The 27,352-nt window shown below is 38.7% G+C and overlaps 1 protein-coding gene across 4 annotated transcripts in view; it reads right to left on the bottom strand.

Moving 5' to 3' along the window:
• ATP8B4 (ATPase phospholipid transporting 8B4 (putative)) overlaps positions 1-27,352 on the bottom strand; it is a 214,855-nt gene that overhangs the window by 36,187 nt on the left and 151,316 nt on the right. For all 4 annotated transcript variants that reach the window (XM_070423207.1, XM_070423198.1, XM_070423188.1 and 1 more), the window contains 6 exons: positions 25,077-25,265; positions 18,605-18,720; positions 15,401-15,565; positions 14,530-14,641; positions 12,260-12,365; positions 1,338-1,485 (listed from right to left, as the gene is read on the bottom strand). In XM_070423207.1, coding sequence (XP_070279308.1) covers positions 1,338-1,485; positions 12,260-12,365; positions 14,530-14,641; positions 15,401-15,565; positions 18,605-18,720; positions 25,077-25,265 — 836 coding nt within the window. The remainder of the gene's footprint in view (positions 1-1,337; positions 1,486-12,259; positions 12,366-14,529; positions 14,642-15,400; positions 15,566-18,604; positions 18,721-25,076; positions 25,266-27,352) is intronic.

Raw genomic sequence — 27,352 nt, 5'->3', positions numbered from 1 at the left:
CAAGATTTCAGCAAACTGGAATTATAATGTGTTTGTTTTTGTAAGCTTTTGACCATACTATCAGATACAGGGTCTGTTCTCCTTAAATAAAAAATGACATTTCACGGTTTCACAAGCTTCAGGCATTGAAGCTGAAGGGGTTCTTGATAGGGGTTCTTGATAGGGGTTCTCTATCTTAGCTTTTTCCGCTTATTTAGAGACAGAGACAGAATAGTATATGTTATCACCTGAGTACTCTAACCCACCACACAGTGGCTTCTTTGAGCCTGAGGGAAAGTCAAAATGCAGCTCATTAGGGACCCTTTCCATATTGTGGTCCATTCAGCTTGGAGGCTACCAACTCCAAGATGACAGGTTTATAATTTTCAGTTGCTATTCATTTGTGCAAGGGAGAAGTCCGTGTCATCTGGACAAACTTTCAATTGAGCTTGGCCTGCAGCTGAGCTCTGTAACTTTCCATGGTGTAGAAGGCAACACATCATTATGTCTGGAATCCAGCTGGATAATGCTGAGCTCTCAGAGCTAACAGACAGCTCATCACAGGGGGAAATACAGATCCAACTTTTTTTGTCCTCTAAGAAAATGTCTACAAGAAGATACACTTATTTTCCAAAGTTCGAAAGAGATAAGGGGTCATCAAAGCATCAAAGCGGAAGAAAAATGTGAGATTAGTTCATTTTGCATAGAAATGGTAACTTCGCTGGAATGCAATCACAGCTTTTGTTTTCTAAATTAGAAACTCAGAAGAGCGTTTTGATATTTGTTCAAGATTTGGAACCTGAACTACATTAAAAGTACAATGCAAGTTTATTCTATTACGACAAGAACCAGATTTCCTAATCAAAGTAAATTGTTTGGCATTGCTGTAAAGTGCTGCTATTTAGAAAAGCCACCAGAGGTATCTTAATGGCAATAATTTGGAGTGGTAATTATATGAAGGTCGGGTTGTACTCTGCAAATCACAAGCATTAGCAAGAGCAATAATTGCAATACATTCATCCAGTTGCATTACTTTAATTAAATGACAGCGAACTATTACATTCTCCCTCAGAAAGCACTTAAACAATACTGCTAAATGCTCTACAGTCACTTAGACAAGATTGATATTCTGTGAATTTGGTATTTCTTTGGATCCTCCCTTTACAGTGGTAATTCAAGCAATAATGCATAAAATGTATATCAAAAGTTTCCTTTTACCTCACAAACAGGAAATCAAGTGTATGCTTGTTTCCATTAGTGTCATTTGTTTGGAAAACACAAAAGAAATTATGACAACACAAAAGAGACGATTATTGGGGTGAAGAAAAAGAAAGAACAAAAGCCTTAAGTGAACTCACCAAACTGTGGCCATTTATGATTAAGGCGTAATCTCCTGTTACGGTTTCTTCTACAATTGAGTCCAGCTCCAGCTGCTGCTTTTTTTCAAAAACTATATGGCCATTGGAAGAACTTCTGTTTTGTCCAAACAAATTTTCCTTTGCTTTCCTTAAAGGCAAGGGGGAGTAGGGGGGAGAACAAATTATAACAAAGTATACAGAGCATACCTTTTAACTCTAACAAGAGATTGGCCTAGAGGGAAATTCATTTTTCTGCTATTCAGACAGGCTGTGACACAAGATTCAGTTACAGCAAGCTTGATAATTCTTTGTAATAGGGATACCATAGCAAATTTCCAAATTCCAGGAAGTAGGAAGGAAAACATAAAGAAATAAAAAAGAATCATCTTGACCGTTCTAAATTACTTAAAAGCTAAATCACCATCTTGATCTGGCCTTGAACTAGGGGCTCATGATAAATTTGGTATATAAGGTTTTCTGCATTTCAAGGACTTAAGAACCACTGATCTGGCATGAGATATTGTTAAATAATGAAAGGGAAAGACTAAAGAAAATTCATGATATCTTTTAGGGATTCCAGGGTATCTATGTAGTAAATAAATTAATCAATTTGTAGAATAATGTAATACAATCCAGCTTAAAACAGCAGGCTTCTAAGGACAATATATTTGACAATAATACAAATGACAGCATTCATTGAATTGGCATAGTCATTATATTATAATGGATTATTATAAGTGAAAATTGTACTCATCAGCTCAAACAATAGACTAAATCTTCTGAGAAAGACACTATAGACACCAAAGGGTATAGGGCCATTCCAAATGGAAACTCTCTTCAATGCCCTAGCCCTGATTAGCAGTAGAATAGTCCTGTCCACATCTCATCCATCTCTGCTGCTTAAGAGGAAGACTGTACGGAGACTCAATAGCCTTAGAAGTGGCCTTTTCCTTTTCTCTTGAAAATGGAAAGATGATGCTTTTAGACAAAGGGAAATTTCTTCTCTGAAGACCCTTGAATGACAGGTTTTGAAATAACACAGGGCAAGCTGACATGACTACTGAACTTTTCACCACAACAGGGAGCTACTCAGCAGACCCTCCCTGAAGATGAGTGTCAACACCAGCCACCAACACTTCAGGCCACAGCTTGCATATACAAAATGAGTGCCCGTGAGAAAATGGGGAGTGAGAGACTGGCCAGAAAATGGATGTTTTGGCTTAGAGCAAAATGAAGTGGTTCCCCAAAGGTTCATCCTACACAGAAGAAGTTTAATAAAATGGTTTTCAGCGGTGACTCCCCTGAAAGAAGAGTATGTTCACTGTACAAAAACAATCACTGTAGTCCGCAACTCTCTATTTGAAAATGTAACACTAATTATTTACATACTAAGTTAAAAAACAAAAAACAAAACAAAACAAAAAAACCCCTTATCTTCTGGCTCAACATCTCCTTCTGCTGTCCAGGACCCAAATCACAGCCTGTATTTAGGAACCCAAGCAACCCAGAGGTTACATGGCCCGAGGTCCAAGGATGATATCATGCATTTAGCAATCAGTTTGCAGAATCAAAATAAAAGGTTTATAATGTCAGAGTGCTATGTGTGAAATTTAAGGAGTTAAGGTGAGGAGGGGAGGGAGAGCAGTCATGAAAAGTTATGGTTTTAAGTGGGAGGAACAGACTTTTGCATCAGATAACCATGTCAGGGAATCCTCCTCACAGTCATGGAAATTTATAGTCCCGTGTAATGAAGAAAGCAAAAGAGACGAGTTCCTCAGAAATGATCATTTTCCTGACAATGTTGCAGAGCTCATAAATTGGGTCCGAAGAAAGCACCAAAGGGCAAACATCCCCTGAGGTTTCCTTTTTCGTAAAGTTCTCACTCGCTGTATAAATGACTCAATCTCTGTGTTCCCTCAGGAGAATGAAAACATTCCAAAGAAGGGTGAAGTTCATAAAAGTATTGGCTGAAATTTTATTTACTTAGTATTTTTCCCCCTAAATTGTCTTCCTAACATCTCACAAGAACCTTTTCCAGGCAGACAAAGGACAGTTTTCCTAGCTCTGTTTCCATTCCCTCTGCACTCCCTCCATACAGGACAACCCTCCTCACCAGATAGGGCTTGTGCATTTTCAGACCTTTGCCCATGTCCTATAGTTGTCATTTCTTTTTCTTCCTGGAACATCTCTTCAAATACCAGCTGGTTCTTGCAAAAACAATTTATTAGAAGAGCAAAAGCTACACATAACTCCCTTCAAAGAATATGCACTATATTTTTTGCAGGCATAACACACAATGCTTAACCACAGAATACAAATAACACATGCTAAAACAAAAGAATGCCTTTTTCCAAGCTTCGTAATGAAGGGCAGTCTATTACAATGTTGGCATGCAGAAATGCATTAATGATTGAAGCAACCGCAGCATTCACAGCCCCATGCCACTACAAACACAGCAAAGCCCAGTGAGGCCCATGTCGGCTGGTATGCAACCTATAAAGAAAAGAGATGGTAGGGAAAAGAGTGCTCCTGTCAGTCCTCTTAAGACACCCTATATTCAAACATTAAAAGGACCTGCTAGGAAATGGATTGATATCATGATTTCATGCTTAAAAGAAGACAATCTTGACCTTGATATAAGAGCATTGGGCTTGGAACCTGAAGACCTGGGTTTGTTACTTTACACAGTCAGTTGGAGTGCCCGGGAGTCTCCCCCATTGGCCAAGATGATAGAGGGGAAGGTTGTTACACTGAATGCGCCAAAAACTAGACATATGAGTGGATAGGGCCCCAAGGCTACCAAAATCTAGCAAGGTAATTGGATAGAAAAAATCCCTCCCCTCCCTATACCTATAAGATCCTGGTCGTCAGCAGAAAAAGAGATTGGGTCTTTGAGAGGCGAGTCCGCCCCTCTCCCAGGTCCTATGGCTCCTGAAATAAATAGCTTTCCTTTTGCACCAGCACCTGCCTCGGGAATTTGGCTTTTGTTACACCAAGCAACCAAACTTCCATTTTTTTTGTTTTGTTACAGGTTCAGGCCTGAGGTTTGCCTCTGACATCTAGCCACTTGATTAGTCAATTACAATCTCAGGCTACAACCCAGGTCTTCAAATTCCTAGCTCTTGATTTGCCATGCCAAATAAGCTTACTATAGAGTCTGCCACAGGCTGCAGGCTGTTTCTAGGTTGGGCCAAGACACAGTGACAGAGGAGCAATTCACGGACTACCCTGCCAACAGGAAGGGAGAAAGTACACGAAATTTTTATTTCAAGCCTTAGTTCCATCCCTTACTATCTGTGTGACCAGAAGACATTAAAGCCCTGAACCAGTTTAGAAACTGGTTTCTTTATTAGAAACTGGGGGAATGGTACCAGCTAATCAGACTAGATGATAACAGCTATGAAAACTTGGGCAGCTATACACGTATGTACTAGAAGCTCTCCAAAACTACTTATTTCTCTGAAGTTTTACCATTTATGATAGAAATTTAAATGACTAAAAACAGTTAGCTTGGGTGACTAGCATTTGGGAATTAGGAGCAAGATGCATTTTGTTTGGCCTGCATAGTGTTTTTAAAAAATCTATATGAGCCGAAACCGGTTTGGCTCAGTGGATAGAGCATCGGCCTGCGGACTGAAAGGTCCCAGGTTCGATTCCGGTCAAGGGCATGTGCCTGGGTTGCGGGCACATCCCCAGTGGGAGATGTGCAGGAGGCAGCTGGTCGATGTTTCTCTCTCATCGATGTTTCTAACTCTCTATCTCTCTCTCCCTTCCTCTCTGTAAAAAATCAATAAAATATATTTTAAAAATAAAAAAATCTATATGAGTTTATGGACAAGATGATGTTCGCCTTTCCAAAGGCCCCCACCCCTCCCTAATGTCTTATAGCCCAGATCATGCAGGTAATGTTACCTTTCTGGCCCTGGAGTTATTTGCATTTATGAATCCTGCTCGCTCAAACAAATAACTTTCCACCAAGTAGCTGTATTTTTTTTATTAAGGAGGAAAGTATATCACTGGTATACTTCTCAGAAGCAGTAGAGTTATTTCATGGTTTAATTAGTTATAAGACATGAATTGTTCTAACAATAAAGCATGTGATACATGCAACAAAAATGAAACATGGAATGAGTTTGCCTGTCAGCCCAAGCAAAATTACATTCTAGTCTATTTTCTTTAGGGCAGAAGACATACATATTGGTGCAATATAATCAGTGCAGTAATCTTCTGAGAAACCATAGCAGAATTTAATTGTAGATTTCTGGGCATGCCCTCACTACTAAAGCAGCTATGGCAGTAAAGTTAACAAAGGACTCAAAGTGTCTAAAATGATTTCATGACACTAAATTTGAAACAAGCCAAATGCATGATATGCATGAAAATTACATATCCATGTTTATAAAATAATCTAAATACATTTGACAGGTTTAAATATAAGCATTTAGGTCATTTCTTCTGAATAGCTACTACCACTTAGATCCTGTTCTTTTGATATCCTCTTTTTGTTTGGTTTTTACATGAACTCCCACTGAACTCAAAAGCATAAAACAAGAAAAGTTAATGGTGTAAATTTATGATTTCAGTATTTTATGCCCAGAACTATGGGCTTTGATATAAGTAACCAAGATTGGAATTATAGAGAGCATCTTTAGCAATAATTTTTCTTAGATGTTCTTCCCCCCATCATAATATTAAGAAAATGAATATTATAAATGGATGTAGAATTTTCTGCTATGCATTACCTCTCTATCTTAGACTCTAAAAAAGGGGTGAGCTCCAAGTTTGGGCTGAAATAAACATTATTTGCCAGTCAGTTAAACAACATGGCCTCAAGGATCCTGAAATAATTAGTCTAGATAGAAATTATTTCCTTTTTCCCTCTAAATATTTTTTCTCATTAAAAAATGGAGATAAATTTTTTGTTTCTTTCCTAATTGTAAAAGTATTGTATGAATACTATTTTAACTTCAGATGATACAAAGAGCCATAAAGAACAAAGCAAACATGATCCATCTGATCCATCACTGAGAACTATCAACTTTGTATGTCCTCTAGAGCTTAATAGGTAGGTAGGTGGACAGATATGGATATAGATAGATAGTGTTTATACATATACAGGGGTGGGTAAAAGTAGGCTTACAGTTATTCATATGGAAAATAATACAATACTTAGTGAATAATAATCTATACTAATAAAAGGGTAATATGTTAATTAGACCAGACATATTCCAGACATCTTCCGGACGTCCTTCTGGACAAAGCCATGGTGGCAGGGGCCTAGGCAGAGGCAGTTAGGGGGCAATCAGGCTGGCAGGGGAGGGCAGTTAGAGTGTGATCAGGTCAGCAGGGAGCAGTTAGAGGGTGATCAGGCCAGCAGAGGAGCAGTTAGGGGGCAATCAGGCCAGCAGGCAGAGGTGGTTAGGGGCAATCAGGTAGGCAGGCAGAGGTGGTTAGGGGTACTCAGGCAGGCAGGCAGGCAGGCGAGCAGTTAGGAGCCAGTGGTCCTGGATTGCGAGAGGGATGTCTAAGGGCCCTGGATTGGAGAGTGTGCAGGCCAGGCTGAGGGACATCCCCCTCCCCCTTGCCCCCATGCACGAATTTCATACACCGGGCCTCTAGTACAAGAATAAACTTTCATGTACTCCCAACTGTAAACCTACTTTTACCAACCCCTGTACACATAAACATACATTCTTTTTATTTTAAAAAAGGATTATACTTTGTATGATGTTTCGTGATCTCATCTTTTATTTAACTATATCATGGATATCTTCCAATGTCAACAAATAAATAACCATTTTTAATGCCTACATAGAATTCCATTGTAGGTATATAGCAGGCAATTAACAAAATCCCTGTGGCTGGGTATTTGAGCAATTTCTAATATCCCATTATCATAACTGATGCAGCAATGAATATTTCTATATATGTATGCATATATTTGTCCATTTATTTTCTTAAAGGCAGTTCCTAGAAATAGAAATCCTTGGGTAAAAAATGTGCATATGTGAGCCCTGGTACAGTTTCTCAGGGGTTAGAGCATCCGCCGTGGACCAAAGGTCTCAGGTTCAATTCCCAGTCAAGGGCACATACCATGGTTTCAGGGTTGATCCCTGGCCCCAGTTGGGGCCCATATGAGAGGCAGCCATTCACTGTGTCTCTCTTACATCAATGCTTCTCTCTCCACCTCCTCCCTCCTTTCCACTCTCTCTCTAAAGATCAATGGAAAATATATCCTTAGGTGAGGATTTAAAAAATAATAATAATAATAATAATAAATGTGCATATGTGTAATTTTGAAATATATTACAAGTTTTCCCTCTAGAAAGTTTCTACCAATTTACACTCCCAACAACAATATGTAAGAATTGATATTTCTCTACAATCTCTCCACATAACAAGTTATGTCATCTACTTAGTCAACCACATGTAGCTGAATAAAATTTTGAGATATTAACCTTGATTCCCCACCCCTTCTGCAAGCACCACCACTACCACAGGTGACCTTCTTTGTTTCCTCAGAAACATACCTTGCCTTGGGGAGATTCGACAGAACCAAATATAGAGAAAACAAAAAAGTCAAGATCTTGCTTTTTGCTAAAGGAGTTTATCACCACCAAACCAGAATTACATGAAATATTAGAGTCTTCTCTAAGAAGAAGAAAAAAAGATCAAAACTGTAAAAAATAAAATGGAAATAAATACATATCTATTAACAATTGAATCCAAAAATCAAAATAAATGAACAAACAAAAACAGACTCATAAAGATAGAGAAAATTTCGATGGCTGCCAGATGGGAGAAGGCTTGTGGAGATAGGTAGAAAAGGTGAAGGGATTAAAAAGTACAAATTGGTTGTTTCAGAATAGTCATGGGGATGTAAAAAACAGCATGGGGAATATAGTCAATAATATTCTAATAATTATGTATGGTGTCAGATGGGTGTGAGATTTACTGGGATGATCACTTAGTAAGTCACACACTGTCTAATCACTGGGGGTACATCTGAAACAAATATAATAATGTATGTGAACTGTAATTGAAAAAATTTTTAAATGATTTAAAAATTTTTTAAAAAAGATCTTGCTTTTTGAGTACCAAAATAGGCTCTTGATACTTACAGGAGCATTGTCATTCTGAATTCCATCAATCTGGAATTTTACTAATTGGGCTTTTTAAGAGGGAAGAAAAAAGTTTATTTAAGTCTCGTGAGATTAATCCTTAAAGCAACATAGGCATAAACTGTTGGCGATTAGAAAGAAATGACCTCTTTTTTCCATCTCCCATCCAGCCTACAGGAAAAGTAATTTAAAGAGGAGCTTAGATGCTGATGAGTCACTAAAAGATACCTGGGTGTTGACCCACATCCTGCACTACTAGTGGTTGGAACCATGTGGGTAATGGAACCCTCAGATAAGTTTTTGGGAATCTGAGGACGGAATAGTTTTCACTGAGATTGAGTGACATGGAGGATAGTAAAGTTATTTCAGGAACAGAGGCAGCCATGTGAGAGCACAAATCTTCTAGGACACAGGTCAGGAAGCCACTCGCAGGAGGATGTGGAAGTCAGCCAAGAGAGACAGCCAGCAACCTCAAGAGACCAGAGACCAAATAGGGACACAGAAGTAAGGAAATGCTAAATACCAACAGGGTCTCTAAGGTCAATGGCAGGTAAGGCAACTGTGCATCCTACACTTGAACTAAAGTTACCCAAAAGTGCTCAGTTTAATTGTATTGTCATCAAGCAGAAAAGAGATTCAAGTTCAGTTTTAGAAAATTTAATAAGTTTCTGTTCTTACACACCTGAATGTATTCTGGACTAACAAGTCAGACAGCTAGAAACGACAGAGCATCCTTCTACTCCTCTTCACATGGAATTGAATTCTAAGTCCTATTCATTCTACCTCCAAAGTACTTTCCCCATGTTACAGCCTCACTGCCTTAATTCAACCCTCATCATCTCTAAGCTTGAGTATTCCAACAGCCTCTTGATGCATCATTCATTTTCCCAGCAAACATAATCTATCCTGTCACTAGAATGTTATTTCTAAAATGCAAAATCAGGTTCGTCACCCTTCTGTTTAGAGACCATTCACATTTATCCAATACTTTCAGGTATTGTATACAATACCTTCAGGATAAAGTCTAATCACTTTTGCTTATCAATCAAGCTATCATCAATCCATCTCTGAAAAGATGTTTCCACCCTTAGGTGTGAAACATTCTAGCTACAACTTGGAATATTGCTCCTGAAAAATAACATGACTTCTTTCATGTTCCTATGCCTTTATGTGTGCTAGTTCAGCAACCCACAGTATCATTATCCAGTGTAACCAAGGGAGGAAGAGGGTCCATAAAAGTTGTGATAAAGAGCAGCGTTTTCAATATCTTAGGAAGGTTCATAAAAAATATAGATTTCTCTATGATAAGAATGCATAGAATCTCTAATTTTTTTTAAGTTTTGTGTTATATTTGGCTACCATGACATCAACCTGGTCTAGAGAACTGCTATATCATGCTGGTTAGAAGTTATGACTGGAGATTGCCTATGTCTTTGCCAAATAAAAATTGGGAAATCTAATTAATTGTTACTGACATAATTTTATTATTATTTATATAATTTTAATGATAGACTCCAGAGAGTCTATTGGGAAAATAATAATAAAAGCAGTGCTTGTCGCTGGAAAAATTGGGAACAATGGCTGAAGGAAAGAGGGAAGGAGGAATGAAGGAAGTGGAGAGAGTGGGGAGGGCAAGAAGGATGTTAATTAGTGGCCATAGAGTTTTAAATTCTTGACTGACTTAATCCTCAAAATAAAATAATCTATTAGGGTACATATTTGTATATTTTCCTTTTTTTTCAAATGAAGAAACCAAGCAAAGAGAGATTGAACAGCATATCAAAGTCACTCAGCCAGCAGGTGAGCATGGAGCGGAGATGTTACCTAGGCTCCAGTGAACAGGAAGTTTGTGCTCTTCCTCTTACTAGTACATCTGCAGTCTTTCCCTGAAATTTATTCTCACCTAATTGCTCATCTAGTGTCTGAACACAAGTGAAGCAATAAGGTGCCTCAGCAACTACATTTTTATATTAATTTTTTAAAGGAGTAAAAATACATCTAAGGTGTTTTTAGGGAGAAACATAGCAAGTAATTCGGGGCCACACTGCCTAGCTTCAAATCCCTGCTGATCCACTGACTAGTTGTGGAACCTTGGGCATATTGCCCTGTGTCTCAGCCTCCTAATCTGTAAACAGGGATAATGATAATGTCTCCATTGGGTTGCTTTGAGAATAAAATGAGGTAATACATGAATACTACTAACAATAGTGTCCCAGGCATAGTCTCAAAGCATTTAGCAGTAGGCTCATTAGAATCTGGATATGCTCACATCTATTTTCCTTCAGCAAGAGATAAAATCCCCCCAAATAAAAAAATTTTAATTATTAATTATCAAGCAAATCACCAATATTTCTTCAATAGACTCTATGGGATCTATCATTAAAGTTATAGAAATAATAATAATAAAATTATATCAATAATAATTAGATTTCCCAATTTTTATTTGGCAAAGACATAGCTTCCAACAAGCATGACATGGCAGTTTCCTATGGTGGGAAAAGGCAGTGTAGAAGAAGTTGAGAGGATTGATTTACAAATATTAGTTAGTGGTGCTAACGGTTGAGACTTCGTTTCTTTCTAAGGTTCAGGAACAAAAGTTTAATGAAGGAGACACCTTACGGAAACCCATAGTGCACCACTGTCCCGTGGAGGGAAGGTTAGGCCCCCCTCTAGAGTACAACAAGCAGCAAGCAGTTTGCCCCCAAGCCAACAATCTATTTAGTCAGACCCAAAATGGGTTGAACTTAGAGAAGCTACTATAAGCATCAACAAACAAAAATTGTTATAGGACAGCATTTTTGAAGTGCTAGGAAAATAATTATGCAGACTTATAAAATGTTCTTCAAATAAAGTAACAAAAAATAAACTGACAAATAAGAAATACTATTTCTCAAAATTGAATGTTTGTCCACTCTTACCTTCAATTTCACCACTTATACATTTTCTGGTCCTATGTAGTGGTTACACAGGTGCACAGTATGCTATTTCAATAGCAGCTATATCAAAATGTCTACTTTCTTGAAAGACTATCCAACTTTACACACCATCTCCAAGTTTATCTAACCATAAGCTTCATCTAGGTGCTTATTAAAGTACAAAGTCCTATGCCCATCTAAATTCTTAATAATCTTTTTTTTTTTCTTAATAATCTTAATTTTAAAGCTGGAGAATTGGTATTTTAACAAGTGCCCTCAGTAAAACTGATCACTCATTATCATGTAGAGTTGACAGGTTAATCGCCAATGCATACTTTTAAAGGCTAACAATGTAAATGATTGAAAATTATTTTCTAAAAATACTTGGGAACCCTGTCCAGTTTGGCTCAGTGGATAGAGCATTGGCCTGGAGGGTTGTGGGTTCAATTCCTGTCAAGGGCACATACCTCACTTGCAGGCTTGATCCCCAGTCCCAGACAGGCAACTTTCAGGAGGCAACCAATCAATGTGTCTTTCTCACATTGATGTTTCTCTATGTGTCTCCCTCCCAATCCCTGCTTCCCTTTCACTCTCTCTAAAAATCAATGGAAAAAATCCTTGGATGAGGATTAACAAAAAAGTTAAATTAAATTAAATTAAAAATACTTGGGAAATGTTGGAGGCTTGAAGATATTAACTCACTACTAATATCAAACTTATCTTAGTTTGTGATCAAAATGAATAGAATTTTAGGAAACATGAAGAAAGAGCTCTATATTAAATGAAGACCATGGGTAACTATAGTATCTTTCCACTTTTTCAACTACCTGATCTTCCCTTTTCCTCTCTCTCTTTTCCACTCTTTCCTTCTTCCTTTAACACTTACCTGAGTTCTTCTCTGACTTCCATTGCAGTGTTCCCTGCTATAATGAACACTTCATTCATGTCATCAGTCAGCATGTTGCAGGCATAGCCAATGTTGATGGCAGTTTCTGATACAAAATAAAGCCTACTTCAGTTAGAACATTACTTGATAATCTATCTATATATATAAAAGCCTAATATACAAATTGTCCCATCGGGAGTTCGACCAGGAGTTCAATCACTTGCTGTGATGTGCGCTGACCACCAGGGGGTGGCGCGGAATGAAGGGAGGCCCCGGCTGGCAGCCAGAAGGCCCTGATTGGCCCTGATCACTGGCCAGGCCTAGGGACCCTTTCGTGTATGAATTTCATGCACTAGGCCTCTAGTATATATATATAAAAGGCTAATATGCAAAGTGTCCCTGTGGGAGTTCAACCGGGAGTTCTATCGCTCACTATGACATGCGCTGACCACCAGGGGGTGACACAGAATAAAGGAAGGCCTTGGCCAGCAGCCAGCAGCTGGGGAAGGGAGGCCCTAGCCAGCAGCCAGGGTAAAGAGGCCCCCGGCCAGCAGCCAGAAGACCGCAATCTGCCCTGATCACCAGCCAGGCCTAGGGACCCTACCCATGCATGAATTTCATGCACCCGGCCTCTAGTACACTTATATAGAAGTGTGTTTTTTTCTATAGAAGTTTTGAAGTCATTGCTGTATTTTCTTGTAGCTTATAGGCTCCCTTAATGTCAGAGAGAGCATAATGGGTGATAATGCAAGAGACCCAGAGGGAATTTCAAAGCCCTGGCTCCCATGATCAAATTTACCAACTGCTAACTCCATGGATCCGTAGCCACATCTATGAATCCTCAATTTTCTCATATAGTTCTTACCAGAGGTCCCAAATACTACCTTCGGAGAGCTGAAATACTAAACTTAGCTAATTTTCAATTCTTATGTAGTAAGAAAACTGAAAAACAGCTCAACAAAATGTTCAGTTGGACAGTAAAAAATGCTCTTGTAAATTTTTTATAGTTCTCCTACATGCAACATGGTCATTTTCCCATTAAGTGAATGGACTGCTGCTGCTAGAAAACTGGAAAATTACATGATGTTGGGCATTTTTTCCTCCAATTTTATAGAAATGGAGCCTAGGATAGTTAGGTAACCCTTCCATTTTCAATAAAGTCATTTGATTCTAATTCTGAGTTCTTAGGCTCTACCTAATTCCATGGAATCATCAGATTTGCCTGTACGAGGTCAAGGAAGGCAACTGATAAAATCTCAGCATGTGCTTTGGATAAACCACAGGAATTAAAGCTAAATAATAGTAAACTTGTGGATATTCATAACTAATTGAGCAGCTATACCCACTGATCAACATCAAACTCCAGGAAGTCTGTAGTAACACACCACAGAGCTCAACTTTCTATTGTTTATTTTTGTGATCAGTGATTTGGGTGAACACATAGAGAACTGATTCACCATATCTGAAAATCCTCAAATGTTCTAAAAACATCTACAGGTAGATAGAATCTTAAAAACATGTATTCGCCAGTTAACTGAATGTTTCTGGTTTACTGAGGACCAAGCGTAAAAGCATTTTTGTTTTAACCATTACTGCTAGCAATAGATCCAAAATGTAGTGGTCCCCTTTTCTTTCTTAACAAGCACAGAATTATGAACATAATGTCTCTTTTTCTGATGACTTGGCATTTTGTCATGCCTGAAAGTGGGTCAGCTCCCATTTACCACTGCATGGGAAGGCTTGGAATTCAACTAGGTTACTCTAGCACAACTGTTGTGGTTGTTAAAATACCAAAATATTTACATACCAGTTGATAAACAGTTGCTTCCCTGAGCCTCCCAAAAGCCTGTTCCCTCCTCTAAGATCCCCAACCCTTTCTTCATTGCATCAAGAAACTAAAGGAGTAACCCTAAGATCTCTAATGTCCTGCTTCACTATTACTCAAGTCTCAGTCCTGATTGGAGGCAGTGCTCACATAAACCTGTAGGTAAACATTTTTAATTCCACTGTTGCCTATAGGTTTAACTATTATATTGAAGAAGTGAGTTGAGCTGAAATTCAACAGACCCCAGGGTATACTCTAGAAGATATTTTCTTGATTTGTTTTTATCTTTAAATAGTAAGTTCTTATATTAACTTTCCTATTTGTATTTCAACTATTTCCTATATAGAGAACTGGGCACATATCTAACTAATTAAACTTTCCGATTAGTTAACATTTTACCATATAAATTATTGCCCTCTGTTCAAAACATCTGTTTTAAAATTACCTTGTTTGTCTCCTGTTAGGACCCAGATCTTAATATTGGCTAGTGATAAACTTAAAACCGTTTCAATAACACCCTCTTGTAACTTGTCTTCTACAGCAGTGGCACCTAGAAGCTTTGTTGAAAAATAGAGAATACCTTATGTTAATGCATGCAAACAATATTCATAACATTTACAGCTTGTAATCACAGAGTTCAGAGGTCAAGGAACACGAATTGAAGACAGAAAGTATGATGCATTGGTATAGTAAACATCCTATTATGTGCAGCGGTGGGGTGGGAAGGACCCAAGAGGAGTTTCCCTAATCAAGCCAACTCATAGGAACACCAGCTACTGGCAGAGATCCTGTTAGCACAAACAATCAGAAGCCATTTGGGCTTGTACTGACTTAGGAACTCCCCAGCTGCTTCCTGGCCACTGGGGCCTCAGGGAAGAGTATTTTCTAGAATAAATGATACTCTCATACTCTGGGCAGCACAGATATCATCAAAATCTCATAGGTCTAAGATGGCTCAGAGCTGTAAAACTTCCCACTCTTCCTGGCAAGTTTCCTGCTCTAAAAAGGTGGATCATAAAGCGGGGAGGGGGAAAAATAACATCAATGACATACCAGAGGTTGACAAACAATAGGAGGTCTGCTATTGTCCACTCTAGGGGACTTCCAATTACATAAGCTACAACTAATCGAAATAATCCTCTAGGCTCTCACACATGGCAAACTCAAAGCCAACATATAACACATGATTAAATGTTTGAAAAAGTAACATCCGCTGTGTGCAAGATGATTTAGCCAGTGGATTATTCCTATCCTAGATCTCTAAACACATACTGTCCTCTCTATAAACACAAACCATCATGCTTCTAAGCTCGTACCATCAAATCCCGTTCAATTTCTTCATACAGCCCAGCTATGCGTTCATCCCTCTCATCTGTGGCAGCATTTGCATCTTCAAGCATCTTATGCCACTCTTTAAAGTACTTATCATCCAGATCTCTGTATGCAATGGCCAGGGTTCGAAGGCCTTCCCCTGCAAATTCCTGCCAGAGAAGACATTGATTTAAGAACCACCCCAAAGCAATAATCATAGCAAGAACAATAACAATAACGGGTAAGAAGCTTTGCACTCAAATTCACTTTGTATCAAGAACATAACTTGGCCATCCTGACTCTCCAAGTTTTTAATCTCCTTGAAAATAGGAGACAATGTTTGCATTTTGAATTTTATTTCTATTGAGTTAAAACATTCAGGGGACCTACCCTTCCCCCTAAAAGATATCTAAAATGTCTGCTGAAGTGTCCTAGTTGAGAGTGATCAACGGTGCCCATGACTTGACATATCCATTTGAACCAACATATATTGGTTTCCAAACTATCCTCTACCTGCAAGAAGCCCTCTTGGCAATGAGAGGAACATAGCCTGTTTCATGGCAGTGTCACTCAGCTTTGAGTGGAAAGAAAATGACCCTTGGAGGAGCCATAGCTCTCACATCAAAGGCAGAGGCTCTCTGAAGAGATTGTAGCGTGACAGCTCACCAGAATTTTATCACATTCCCCTAGTAATATAGCTATGTCTAAAATTAACTCAGTCCTACTTTTGTTTGTGCTTGAAATTTTCATAATAAAAAGTTAAAAGTCAATAATAGGTGAATAAATAGATGTTAGTCAGGTAATAGAAGTTTAAACCTATTAATTATGATTATGTGATAATAAAAACCCTTAGGGGAAAAGGGGAGAGAAAGGCAGGAAGTCAATATAAATGTTTGCTTCTGGGAAGGAAGAATAGAAGGGGAGGCTGACTTTTCATTCTAGATCTCCTGTAATTTAAAAAATTATATATATATATATATATATATATATACACACACACACACACATATATACACACACACACACATATACATATAATAAAAATGTTTTAAAACTTGAAGACACCATAAGGTCAGGTTAGTTTTTAAAAATTATTTTTTATCAAACTGTTTTCTATGGAGTTAGTATTTAATAACAGGTCAAATCAATGGGAGAATTATGCTTTTCCTTTCATGTCTCAGTAAACTGACAATCTTAAATGATACTTCTGGTGTTTTATTCTTTTAATAGGGAAACCTTTTTAAATTAGGAGACTGGTAGTTGCTAAGTGTCTCACACGGCCGCAGTGGCTAGAAACATATGTAGATCGCTTTGGGGAAATGCTGAAAACCTCCCACTCTGCCGAGGCCTCCAGTGGTCATTTTACGGGCCTGTATACTATAAGCGTTTTTATAGCCGTTTCTCTGCCTTTGGGCATTGCCATTGAGCACATCTTCTCTATGTGTTTTGGCTTATACAACACACAAAGGTTTGTGATCATACACCAGTTAAACCGTGACACATCCTAATGAGGTTGATGGAAAGAAAAAGTCAGCGCAGACTGCCCAGAGACCATGAGAAAAATTCTCCAAATTTATCTTGTAGGCAGTTGGTAGCAGTTTGGATATGGCAATCACATTTATAAGCCCTGCCTTCTAGGACCAACACGGGGTCCCCTACTGATCTGAACATGGAGTCACTGTGTTGTAACCATCTTTTATCCTCTTAATTCGCACAAACATTTCTTTGCCTTTAACTTGCAACCCCGCTGGGCATTCTTCTCTGTTCTGTACAATAGTGAATCAACTCTAAGAAGACATTACAAAAAGGGACAGATGATTTAAGTTATTTAATTAGTACATGAAACACAAATTGAATCCTAAATGAGCATTTGAGCAAGGTTGTTTCCTATCATTAAACAATTCAGAATCAATAATTAAATATAAATGTAAAACCTCAGAATTTGAAAGTCCAAATGAATAAAGTGAATGAAAGCAAAGAACAAGTCAAATTGGTATTACCTGAAAAAAAGTTTTCTTTTGCCTAGAAATGCAAAATGGCCAAATTAGGCTTCCTATATTTTAGTATGAAAGGCAAACGTATGAAAATCCAGGGCCTTAGTGTTTGAGCAATGACAAAAATTAGATACTTATGATTCCAATGTTGTTCTCATAAAAAAAAAAAAATTAAAAAGACCATGCCAGCCTTCTGGAAGAGATTAAAAGAAAATCAAGGATCCTCTATTGGAAAGACAAAAACAATAGCTATGTTTGTACTCAATATTACTAAACCATCATTTTTTAAACTTTGAGTCAAGCAGAGGTTTTTTTATTCATTTTGTTTGTTTGTTTTTTTTAAAGATTCAGGGAATGTTTTGTATAAAATATAGGGCTTGACAAAGAACATGAATCCTCAATAATTGTTTAAAGGAGAGAAACCAGCGAGGAAATGAGAGTTTGGGCCAGTTGCCCATAAAGTTCATACTGGGTTAAACAGAACCTCAAGCAAATACTAGAGAGACGCTTGAACCTTGGGTTTAAACCAGGTAATGCTCATATTTAATTCATAGAATCTTACTTTAAAAAAAAAAAAAAGTTTGCCAAAGATCACCTCTGCTCTCTTCAGAAAAACCTTTGGAAGGAAATAATGCATAGTTTCAGAATGTATGCAACTGGTAACTTCAACCCAGGGAACATAAGTGACTCATCATGATTTATGTCCTGAATAAAAAGACCCCTGGAAGAGAAAATTGGCTACAGAGACTATTTGCCCCTCACCCTGTAAACACAACCCTAACCTTTTCACTGATGATGATCGTACGAGATTCTGTTGGTGCCAGACACAATGGAACTCAGGTGAAAGCAATTGTCCAGCTTTGCTTCCCTGATCCGGTCCAATCTCCCACGGGGAGCAGCCCCCAACTGCAGGGGAGTTAGAGCCAGTGTCTGAGCCTGCTCCTGGCCGGAGGTAGGGAGCCCACATTCAAGGGCTACTTCTCAGCCTGTGTGTGTTAATCCACCTGTGATGAGACCAACCAGACTCTCGCGGGGCAGGGGGTGGGGCCACGTGCCAGTTTCCAGACATTCGCTGGCACAGTTTCCTGTGGAACCACTCTCCTCATGTTTTTTATTTCAGAAGTCAGATCATTTAGCTGATATTTTTAAAATAAGACCTAACCATAACAAGTGGCCAAAGGGCCATTGTGCTAACCTTAAAACAGAGGCACTTACACTGATATGGTCTGACGTCAAAGCCAGAAGGTCTTCATTGGACAGATGAAGTTTTTCAAACAGAATCGTGTCTGCTCCTTTGGAATAAAGCTTTATCTGTCCTTCCGGGTTTCTAACTGAAAAGAAAAAAGTTTGGAAAGTAGGTGATAATCAATAAAATCTGTCAAAATGAGGCTCTCCCAGGGCTCCAGCCAGGCAATTTGGAAATGTGCATGTTTCAGCCAGTAGTAAAATATTCAGTGTCTTTGGTTAGAAGGTCACTATCTAGGTTGCTTGGCTTTATTCCTGTTTTATTAACTTAGAAATATTTCATCTATTGGAATCCTTTGATTTCCCAAACTCAGAAACAAGTGTTTTTGTTCTGATGTGTATGGCCTTCCTATTTTCCTTGCTTACTGTTTCCAAAGGGTTGATACATTTAAATTAAGCCTGTATTGAGCAGAATTGGGAGCTTGATTTCCTCTCTCCTGGTGTGAAATTTAAGACCTACAGTAGGAATCAACTAACTGTCAGTGTTATGCCAAATGATCTCCATATGGAATTCAAGCCCTTCAAACCAATGTTTTATGCATTAGTTCTCAGCCCTTGCTAACATATTTCTTTACCCCTTTACTCCTTGGAAAAGCTTTTTAATTCCTGGTGGTTCATTCTTGAGTCACAATCCTGGCTGTAAGCATGCCTCACAGGGGGCTTTCAAAATCCAAGTTTCTACCTTCTTCCCACTGGAAGTATTTATTAGTATGGCTGGGTTTTTAACCTGCCCCCCGGTTTGGAAAGGACAGCCTTCACTAGGCTCCCCTCATCTCCAATACCCAATCCTCCCTCCGATGTTCCACATGTTACTGTCAGACAAGTCTGTTTTTAAACTGAAGAATACTTGGCCTACCTTTATAGGCTTAGCTTTACAGCTTGGCACATACTAGGCACTTGCTTATTTACTGAATGAGTAAATGAATGAATGGGTGGCATGGCAATGTATTTCCTTCCAGGAACTGCCTACAATTCAAGACAACTGCCTGGGTCACACCTTCATGGTCTGAACACATGGATCCTCACCAAGCTTCATTGAGCCATAGATTATACATGTTTCCGTTCAATGATACCTTTCCCCTAAAGATAGAATGCCTCAAAACAGATGAACATAAGTATGGATTACTATTAATTTAATAGGACTCAAAATTTGCCACTTGATTTAAAGAAATACAAATATCATTGTACAATAATTGTTTTTCCCTCTCACCTCTAATGACACTTAGTTAACATTAATCAGTTCTAGTTTCCCCCTGGCTTGGATAGATCTAACGCACCCTGGAAATGATTCTGTACTGAGACTTGTCTAGGTTCATCATTCTTCTAAGATCCTTGGTCAGATTTTCTAGTTGCCATAACTCATGCAGTTTTCGTACACTCTGGCTTTAATTGCCCACATTACAGGGAAAGAGAGAAAATATATATGCAATTTATCTAACTGTTCAAGGGCGGTGGGTGGGGGGGACATTTAATCCTAGAAAAGGCTTCCTCTTACTTTTATAACAATCCAATTTGATAGTTTCCCAAATAATAATTTCCTCACATCGCCAGAGCTATGAAAGCAAAGTATATATACCCTACCTTTGCCAGTGGGACTTCTCTGTGACCATTTTTGATAGTCCAGACTAGGACATCCGTTCTCAAACTTTTGGGTCTCAAAATTCCTTTATCCTCTTAAAATTTCATGAGGACTCCAAAGAGCTTTTTTATATGAGTTCTATCAATATTTACCATGTTAGAAATTAAAACTGAGAAATTTTATTATATTAATAGTCTTGTGACACTATATATTACTATAATGATCATTATTATAATAATAAACCTATTACATAAATAACATTTCTATGAATTAGAACTATATTTTTCCAGAACAATAAAATTTAATTTGGGGAGTGCATTGTTTTACATGGTTACAGGTCCCTTTAGTGTCTGGCCTAATAGGAGACAGTTGGGTTTTCATATCTGCTTCTGCATTCAATCTGTTGTGATATTACACAGCAAGTGGCCTTTGTAAAACTCCACAGTATACTCAGTAGAGAAAGAGTGAAAAAGACATTAGTATTATTATGACAATAGTTTTGTCCTTGTGCATCCTCTGAAAAACACTCCAGGTTTCCTAGGTTCCCCCGACGACACATTGAGACCCACTTGTCTAGGGAAATCACAAACCCATTGTGATTTGCACAAATCCCTTACCATCTCTTTGTTTCAGTTTCTACATGTGAAAAGGAGATGTTTTTAAAAAATCTAACTTCTAAGGTCCTTTTCAGCTGTACAATTTTCTGATTCAATAAAGATGTTCCATCTCTGATGCTGTCTCCTAACCCAGCATTGGCCCCTCTAACAGACACATTATCTTCCTTCAATAACTAGCTACTGCTTCTATGTCCCCAGATTCAATAGCCAGACTCATCGTTCACTTAGTCTCCAAATCAGATATCTGGCCACCATTCAGCTGCCCCCCTTCACACCCATACATCCAACTGAAGTCATGAATTTCTCTCTGTCACCTCTCTTGCCTAGATTGTCACATTAACCTACATGGTTTTACTCTTTCCAGTCCTGCTTCCCCCAGACTCTTCTGTAATCCAGACAGAATCATCTTCCCACTAATGTTCAGAAGCCTGCAACAGCTTCCCTCTAACCTTAGATGAGGTGTGATTCCTTAACATAGCATAACCAGGGGTCATCCAGATCTGCCCCTCTCCAGCCTGTTTCCTGCCCTGCTCTACCATCTTCTCCTCCATGCTTCCACACAGAACATATTTTAATTCCACCTTCTCCTTAGCTTCAAGTCCTTGGAACATGGTAAGCACTTAATAAATCTTTGCTTAAATAAGTTGAATTATAATGATGTAAAATTTATTGAGAGCAGCAGCTATGACTTTGTGACATAAAGGGAAGACAAAGGTCAGAAACAGTTGCAGGTTTATGCTGTAAGAGTAAATGCAATAGCAGCACTGTGAAGGGTGATCAATAATTCTGCTTTGCATCTCAGTTGGGTGGCTGTTCATACATTCACACGGAGAAATGCCTGACATATGGCAATATGATTTTTACTGATAAGCATTGAACAGTTTAGAGTTGAGCAACCCTTTTCTAAGGACCTTGTAAGGGCTTTCCAAGGAGCTATTATAATGTATTCTTCTTTAATGATTACCTGCCACTAGCCTCTACTATAACTGTCTTTGAACTTTATCTCTGTATTTTTATTTACATAATTAGTTGAGTTTGTGCTTCTAAAACTATATAATGAGATTTATATGTTTATCAACATAGTGGATTATAAACCTTCTACATAAATCTCTATAGAAATCCATTTTTATTTACATATCTCTAAATTAAATCAGGGGTCTTGTTCCAGAATGAAAGTTCTACTGGTATACATTTGTGGTTCAATAAATGATAGGCAAAAGGGGGGAGAAGAAAAAAGAATGAGAAGGAGGAGAAGAAGGGGAAGAACAGAAGAGGAAGAAGAAGAAGGAGAATGAAGAAGAAAAAGGAGGAAAAGGAGGCAGAGGAGGAGAAACATAGCAGATGTCTGAGCCTTCACATCAGGGTGTTGTCCCCACAGACCAAGCCATGTGACAACCATGAGACCGGCGTTGTTTGTGCCTTGTTATCAAACAGAGACTTTTCTACCCTCGTGCAGCCTCTCTTTCAAAGTCCGCCAGATTACAAGCCACACAGAACCAAAATAAAGCCCTCAGGCCTCCATGCGTCCTGTGGTGGAACATTACCTTTCTTCATATGGGACCCATTACGGCAAACATCTGATGTTTGTGGTCAGGCTGTGATTTCTCCACAGCCTGTAATGTGACTGATGCTGGAGAAAAGCCAAAAAGTTTCCCTGTGTAGCAATCTTAGGTTTTTGTCAACACCCTCAGAGCCAGTTCTGGGCCAACCCAACATCAATAACACCTCCCCTGAAGCTGTAAATAGAAGATAGCTCCCACTGATACCGCATTAGGTTGACACTTAAAGCAGCAGCATCTGTGCTCACTGGCAACATCACTGATAACCGCCTATAACCTGTTGTCAAAAATATAAAAATAAACATCCTCAGATGATGTTTAGTTTTGACCTGCTGAGAGCCATCTTCTAGGGCTAGTTTCCAGTAGTTAAAGACCAAAAACACTACAATTACATAAACACGTATGTTTTCCACAGTAGAAAGTGATTTAATATGAGGATCAGGATAGTCAAAAGTTACAACGTATTGGGTTAAGTTTTATTTAACAAACATTTATAGAAAACCTACTGTGTGCTAAGCTCTGTGCTTGGCTCTGGGCAGTTTAAGACTAAGGCATGCCCTGGCCAGTGTTGCTCAGTGGTTGCACCAAAAGGTTGCCGGTTTGAAACCCGATCAGGGATATGCCTGGGTTGCAGGCTCAATCCCCAGTAGGGAGCATGCAGGAGGCAGCCAAACGGTGTTTTGGTCTCATGTTGATGTTTCTCTCTCTCCCTCTCCCTTCCTTTCTCTCTAAAAATCAATAAAAATATTTTTTAAAGAATAGTATTAAAAAAAAAACACGAAGACTAAGGCAAAACGAATGCAGAGCACCTGCCTTCAGGTAGTACACACTCCAACAACTTGGAAAGTCATGATTCTCGTGGGACTGGTATCACATTCATGTTATGAACAAGGGACTCAGGATAACAAAGGAGAATACAGTTATTTGGAGAGCAGGAAAAGAATTGAGAGAACAGGTAGCATTTGAATTGGACATTACCAGGTGAGTAGGAGTTTTTCAAGAAAGAAGTAGAGAAAAGGAGAGTTCTAGGCAGGGGAAATAGCACACACAAAGGGTGTTAAAGTGCACAATGAATGCCAAGAATGGTGAAGTCTAGTAAGTTGGAGCACAAAATTTGGAGAAGTGGAAGATAAATCAGATTGCAGTCAGACTGCAAATAATCTTGAAGGACATCCTAAGGACTTTATCCTTCAAATTCTACAAAGCCACCAAGGTTTTTTAAGAGACTGATGGCAAAATCAGCCCAATGTTTTAGTAAGAATGCCCTGATGTCAGCATAGAGGATTACTTTAAGGAGGAAGAATTTTGAAGATTTTGCAATAATACAAGCAAGCAGTGATGAGAGACATGACTAAAGCCATGGTACTGGAAAATAAGGGTAAAGGAAAGAAGGCTTTTACAATAAAAGGGGGTTTTGAAGCTAATTTTCAAAAGAAACAGCGTGACTACTGAGGATTCTATAGATAAGGCGAGAGATGCTGAGGCCTGAGTGGGGAGAGTAGCAAAGGAGACAGGTTTCAGAAGTGGTCCCCAAACTATGATCCCCTGACCAGCAGTACCAGTATTGGCATAATGCAGGAGCTTATTAGACATGGAAATGTTTAGGCCCCACCCCAAACCTACTTAATTAGAAACTCTGGGACTCTGGCCCAGCAATCTGTGTTTTTACAAGCTCTCCTGGTGGTTCTGGTGGGAGGTAAAGTTAGAGAACCACTAACCTAGGGGCATAAAGGAGGGAGGGAAAGAAGAAGGGAGGGAAGGAGGAAGGAGGGATGGGACCAGATAGAACCTTCAGCTTTGAAAAGGAACAAGAGCAATTTTTCTCTGAGGCAGGGGGAAAAAAATGAGTAAAGTTACAACTTGGGAATGAAGGAGGAGGATAGGGAAAAGTATAAGTTGACGGTGCACATCTCAGAAGGCCTGGTTTTTTTGTTTGTTTGTTTGGTTGGTTGGTTGGTTGGTTGGTGTGGGTTTTTTTGGAGAAATAGGAGATGAATTTTGCTTCCAAGAGTGAAGGAGATCATGACAAACTTGAGGACTTGAGGGAAAGGCAAAGGCTTTGAACACCTGGAAAGAGGAACAAAGTACAAATGCGAGGGACACTGAGGCAGCACTGAGGGTTAGCACAGTCTGAAAAGCATTCTTTGCTGTGGTACTAAATACAATTTTAGGTGATCAGCTCCAGTAATCCAGGTAAAGAGAGTCAATGAATGATAATGAGGAGGCTGATGATGGTGTTCACAAAACAACACTATCAACAATAACTAGCACGTGCCAAGGAATTCAGGAACTCAACCTAAGCAGTGCTGTGTAGTGATGACATGAATGGGCTTGGCAGTCAGAACTCCTAGATTTGAACCCCAGCTATTCCGCTTCAAGCTACATGACCTTGGTCAAGTTACCCAATTAAAATGGTCATAAAAATATGGTACTTACCTTGTTTTTGTAACAATTAAATCAGTTCATTCATGTAGAGTATTTAGAACAGTGCTAGACACATAATAAATATCTGTTAAATGTTAGTTATGCTTATAGCACAGTGTTCAGGCTAAGTTGAGGATGATAGAAGTTCACAAAGCTACAAAAATATCACAACTCTCAGCACATAATCAAGAGCAAAATTATCCATGAGAAGCATCGATATAACCATATCAAAGATCACAAATAATCTCAGCTACCAACCGCACCTATGACAGACATCCTTTTCCTGATATTGTTGAAATCCAAAAAGGCAAGCAATTGGTAAGTAACTAGTGTTCCCAATTCTTCTATTGTTATTGTCTCTGGGGTCCGAGACTTAAAAATGAACCCCAAATTTCTTGCAGCAGTCACTAGAGCCCCTTCATCAGGTGATTGAACTTGATAAATCAGCTGTCCTAAAAGGAAAAAAAAACAAGTGGATTAAACAACACCCAAGAAAGGGTATTTTGAAAAAGGAAAATAAACATATGTATGAATACTAAAAAGAATAGCTTAACAGTCATAGAATGCCAATACCAACTCTAACTCATTCTTCAATACTCAGCTCAAGTGACAGCTCTAGAAATCAAACATTTTCTATTCACCAACCGGCTGGAGCAGGTGCCTATCCTGTAAGCTATGCATTCTACCAACGTAACTCTTGTCATCTTATTTTAAAACATACTTGATGCTGAGTGTGCCTCTCCACTATGATGGAAGTTTCTTAGGTCAGAGACCACACCTTTATATTTTCAGTAACAGGAGATGTGTCATGAAAGTTTCATAAGCTAAAGCAGTTAATATCTATTAACTCACAAAATCCTCATGGCAAGCCTTGGATATAGGGGTTATTAAAATTATTATTTCTCTTTTATACTGGTGAAACTTATGATTGGAGAGGTTATGATTTTTGCAAAATCACACAGTCAATAATGTAGCTGATATTCCAAATTCCACTTCAGTCTGCCACTAAGTATGAGAAAGTATATAAGAAATTCCCTAAAATTTAAGGAATCAAACCAGATGTTAATCCTTGGCACCTGGTAATGTGTATGCATTGGGGTGAGGGTAAGAGAGAGAAATAATGAAAAAAATAACATAAAAATACACTTTAAAAACCAGTATGTATAAAGTAAGCCTTTCTACATAAAATTACTATGTTATCTTTGTATGTAAAAATCAATTAGAAAAAGTAGACAGAGCTAGATTCATATTTACTGATTTATAGTGATGACCAAGGTAAATTGTTAAGAAAACAAGCTGTGTATTAATGTATATACTGTGACTCCTTTTCATTAAAATCAAACAAACCATATACTATCTGTAACTAGAAAAGGTGAAATGATTCACACCAAGTGTTACCATTGTTACCCCTATATTGGAATTATTAGAAATAGCACATTACAAATATTTAATAGATTTCTAGACATAAAAGAGAGGCATGAAGTTAAGCAGATGTGAAAAAGTATTAAAGGTCTTGTAGAAATTAAAAATAGAAAACTACAGATTAGATACAACCAGAGAAAGAATTAGTGTGCTGAAAAAAATAAAATAAAATTCCAAAGTATATCCCAGAGAGATAAAGAAATGGAAAAATGAGAGACGTGTTAGAAGACATAGAGAATATAGGTCCAGAGGCATGTTTGCATGGAACAGACTGACATATCTCTGAGGGGATAGGTGACAAGGAGACAAGAATAAATTAACCAAAGAACTTATATGCATATATGCATAGCCCATGGACACAGACAATAGGGTGGTGAAGGCCTGGGATGGGGCTGGGGTTGGGTGGGGAGGAGCAAAGGAGTAGAAAATGCAGGACATCTGTAATACTGTCAATCATCAAGGACAAAACTATGGTTTGAATGTAGTCTCAACTAGAAAAATATACACAAGTGTATGTGTGCATATATATACATATACACATATCTATCACTCACATATCTATATATATAAAAAGCTAAGCGACCATTCGACTGTCTGACCAGTAGCTATGATGTGTAATGACCACCAGGGGGAAGACGCTAAACACAGGAGCTGCCGAGTTATGGTGAATTGGCAGCTGCAGGCTCTGGTGACCTACCCAGAACCAGAAAGGGGGGAGCCTGATTCCGGGGTGCGTCATCCAAAAACCCCCCTCTCGCAATCCAGGACCCCTCGGGGGATGTTGGAGAGCCAGTTTCAGCCAGATCCCTGCAGGCCAGGCCGAGGGACCCCACCTGCTAGAGCAGGGGTGGGCAAACTTTTTGACTCGAGGGCCACAATGGGTTCTTAAACTGGACCAGAGGGCCGGAATAAAAGCATGGATGGAGTGTTTGTGTGAACTAATATAAATTCAAAGTAAACATCATTACATAAAAGGGTACGGTCTTTTTTTTTTTTTAGTTTTATTCATTTCAAATGGGCTGGATCCAGCCCACGGGCCATAGTTTGCCCACGGCTGTTAGAGGGACCCCGCTCACTCCACAGATGACCTTTGAGCCATGGTGCCACCCCAGGTGCA

The sequence above is a fragment of the Myotis yumanensis genome, unplaced genomic scaffold, assembly GCF_028538775.1.
Source record: "Myotis yumanensis isolate MYYU_CA2020_CCGP unplaced genomic scaffold, mMyoYum1.0.hap1 SCAF_1, whole genome shotgun sequence".
NCBI classification, from domain to species: Eukaryota; Metazoa; Chordata; class Mammalia; order Chiroptera; family Vespertilionidae; genus Myotis; species Myotis yumanensis.
The sequence above is the reverse complement of the archived record's forward strand: the minus strand, read 5'-3'. Positions and strand labels throughout refer to the sequence as shown.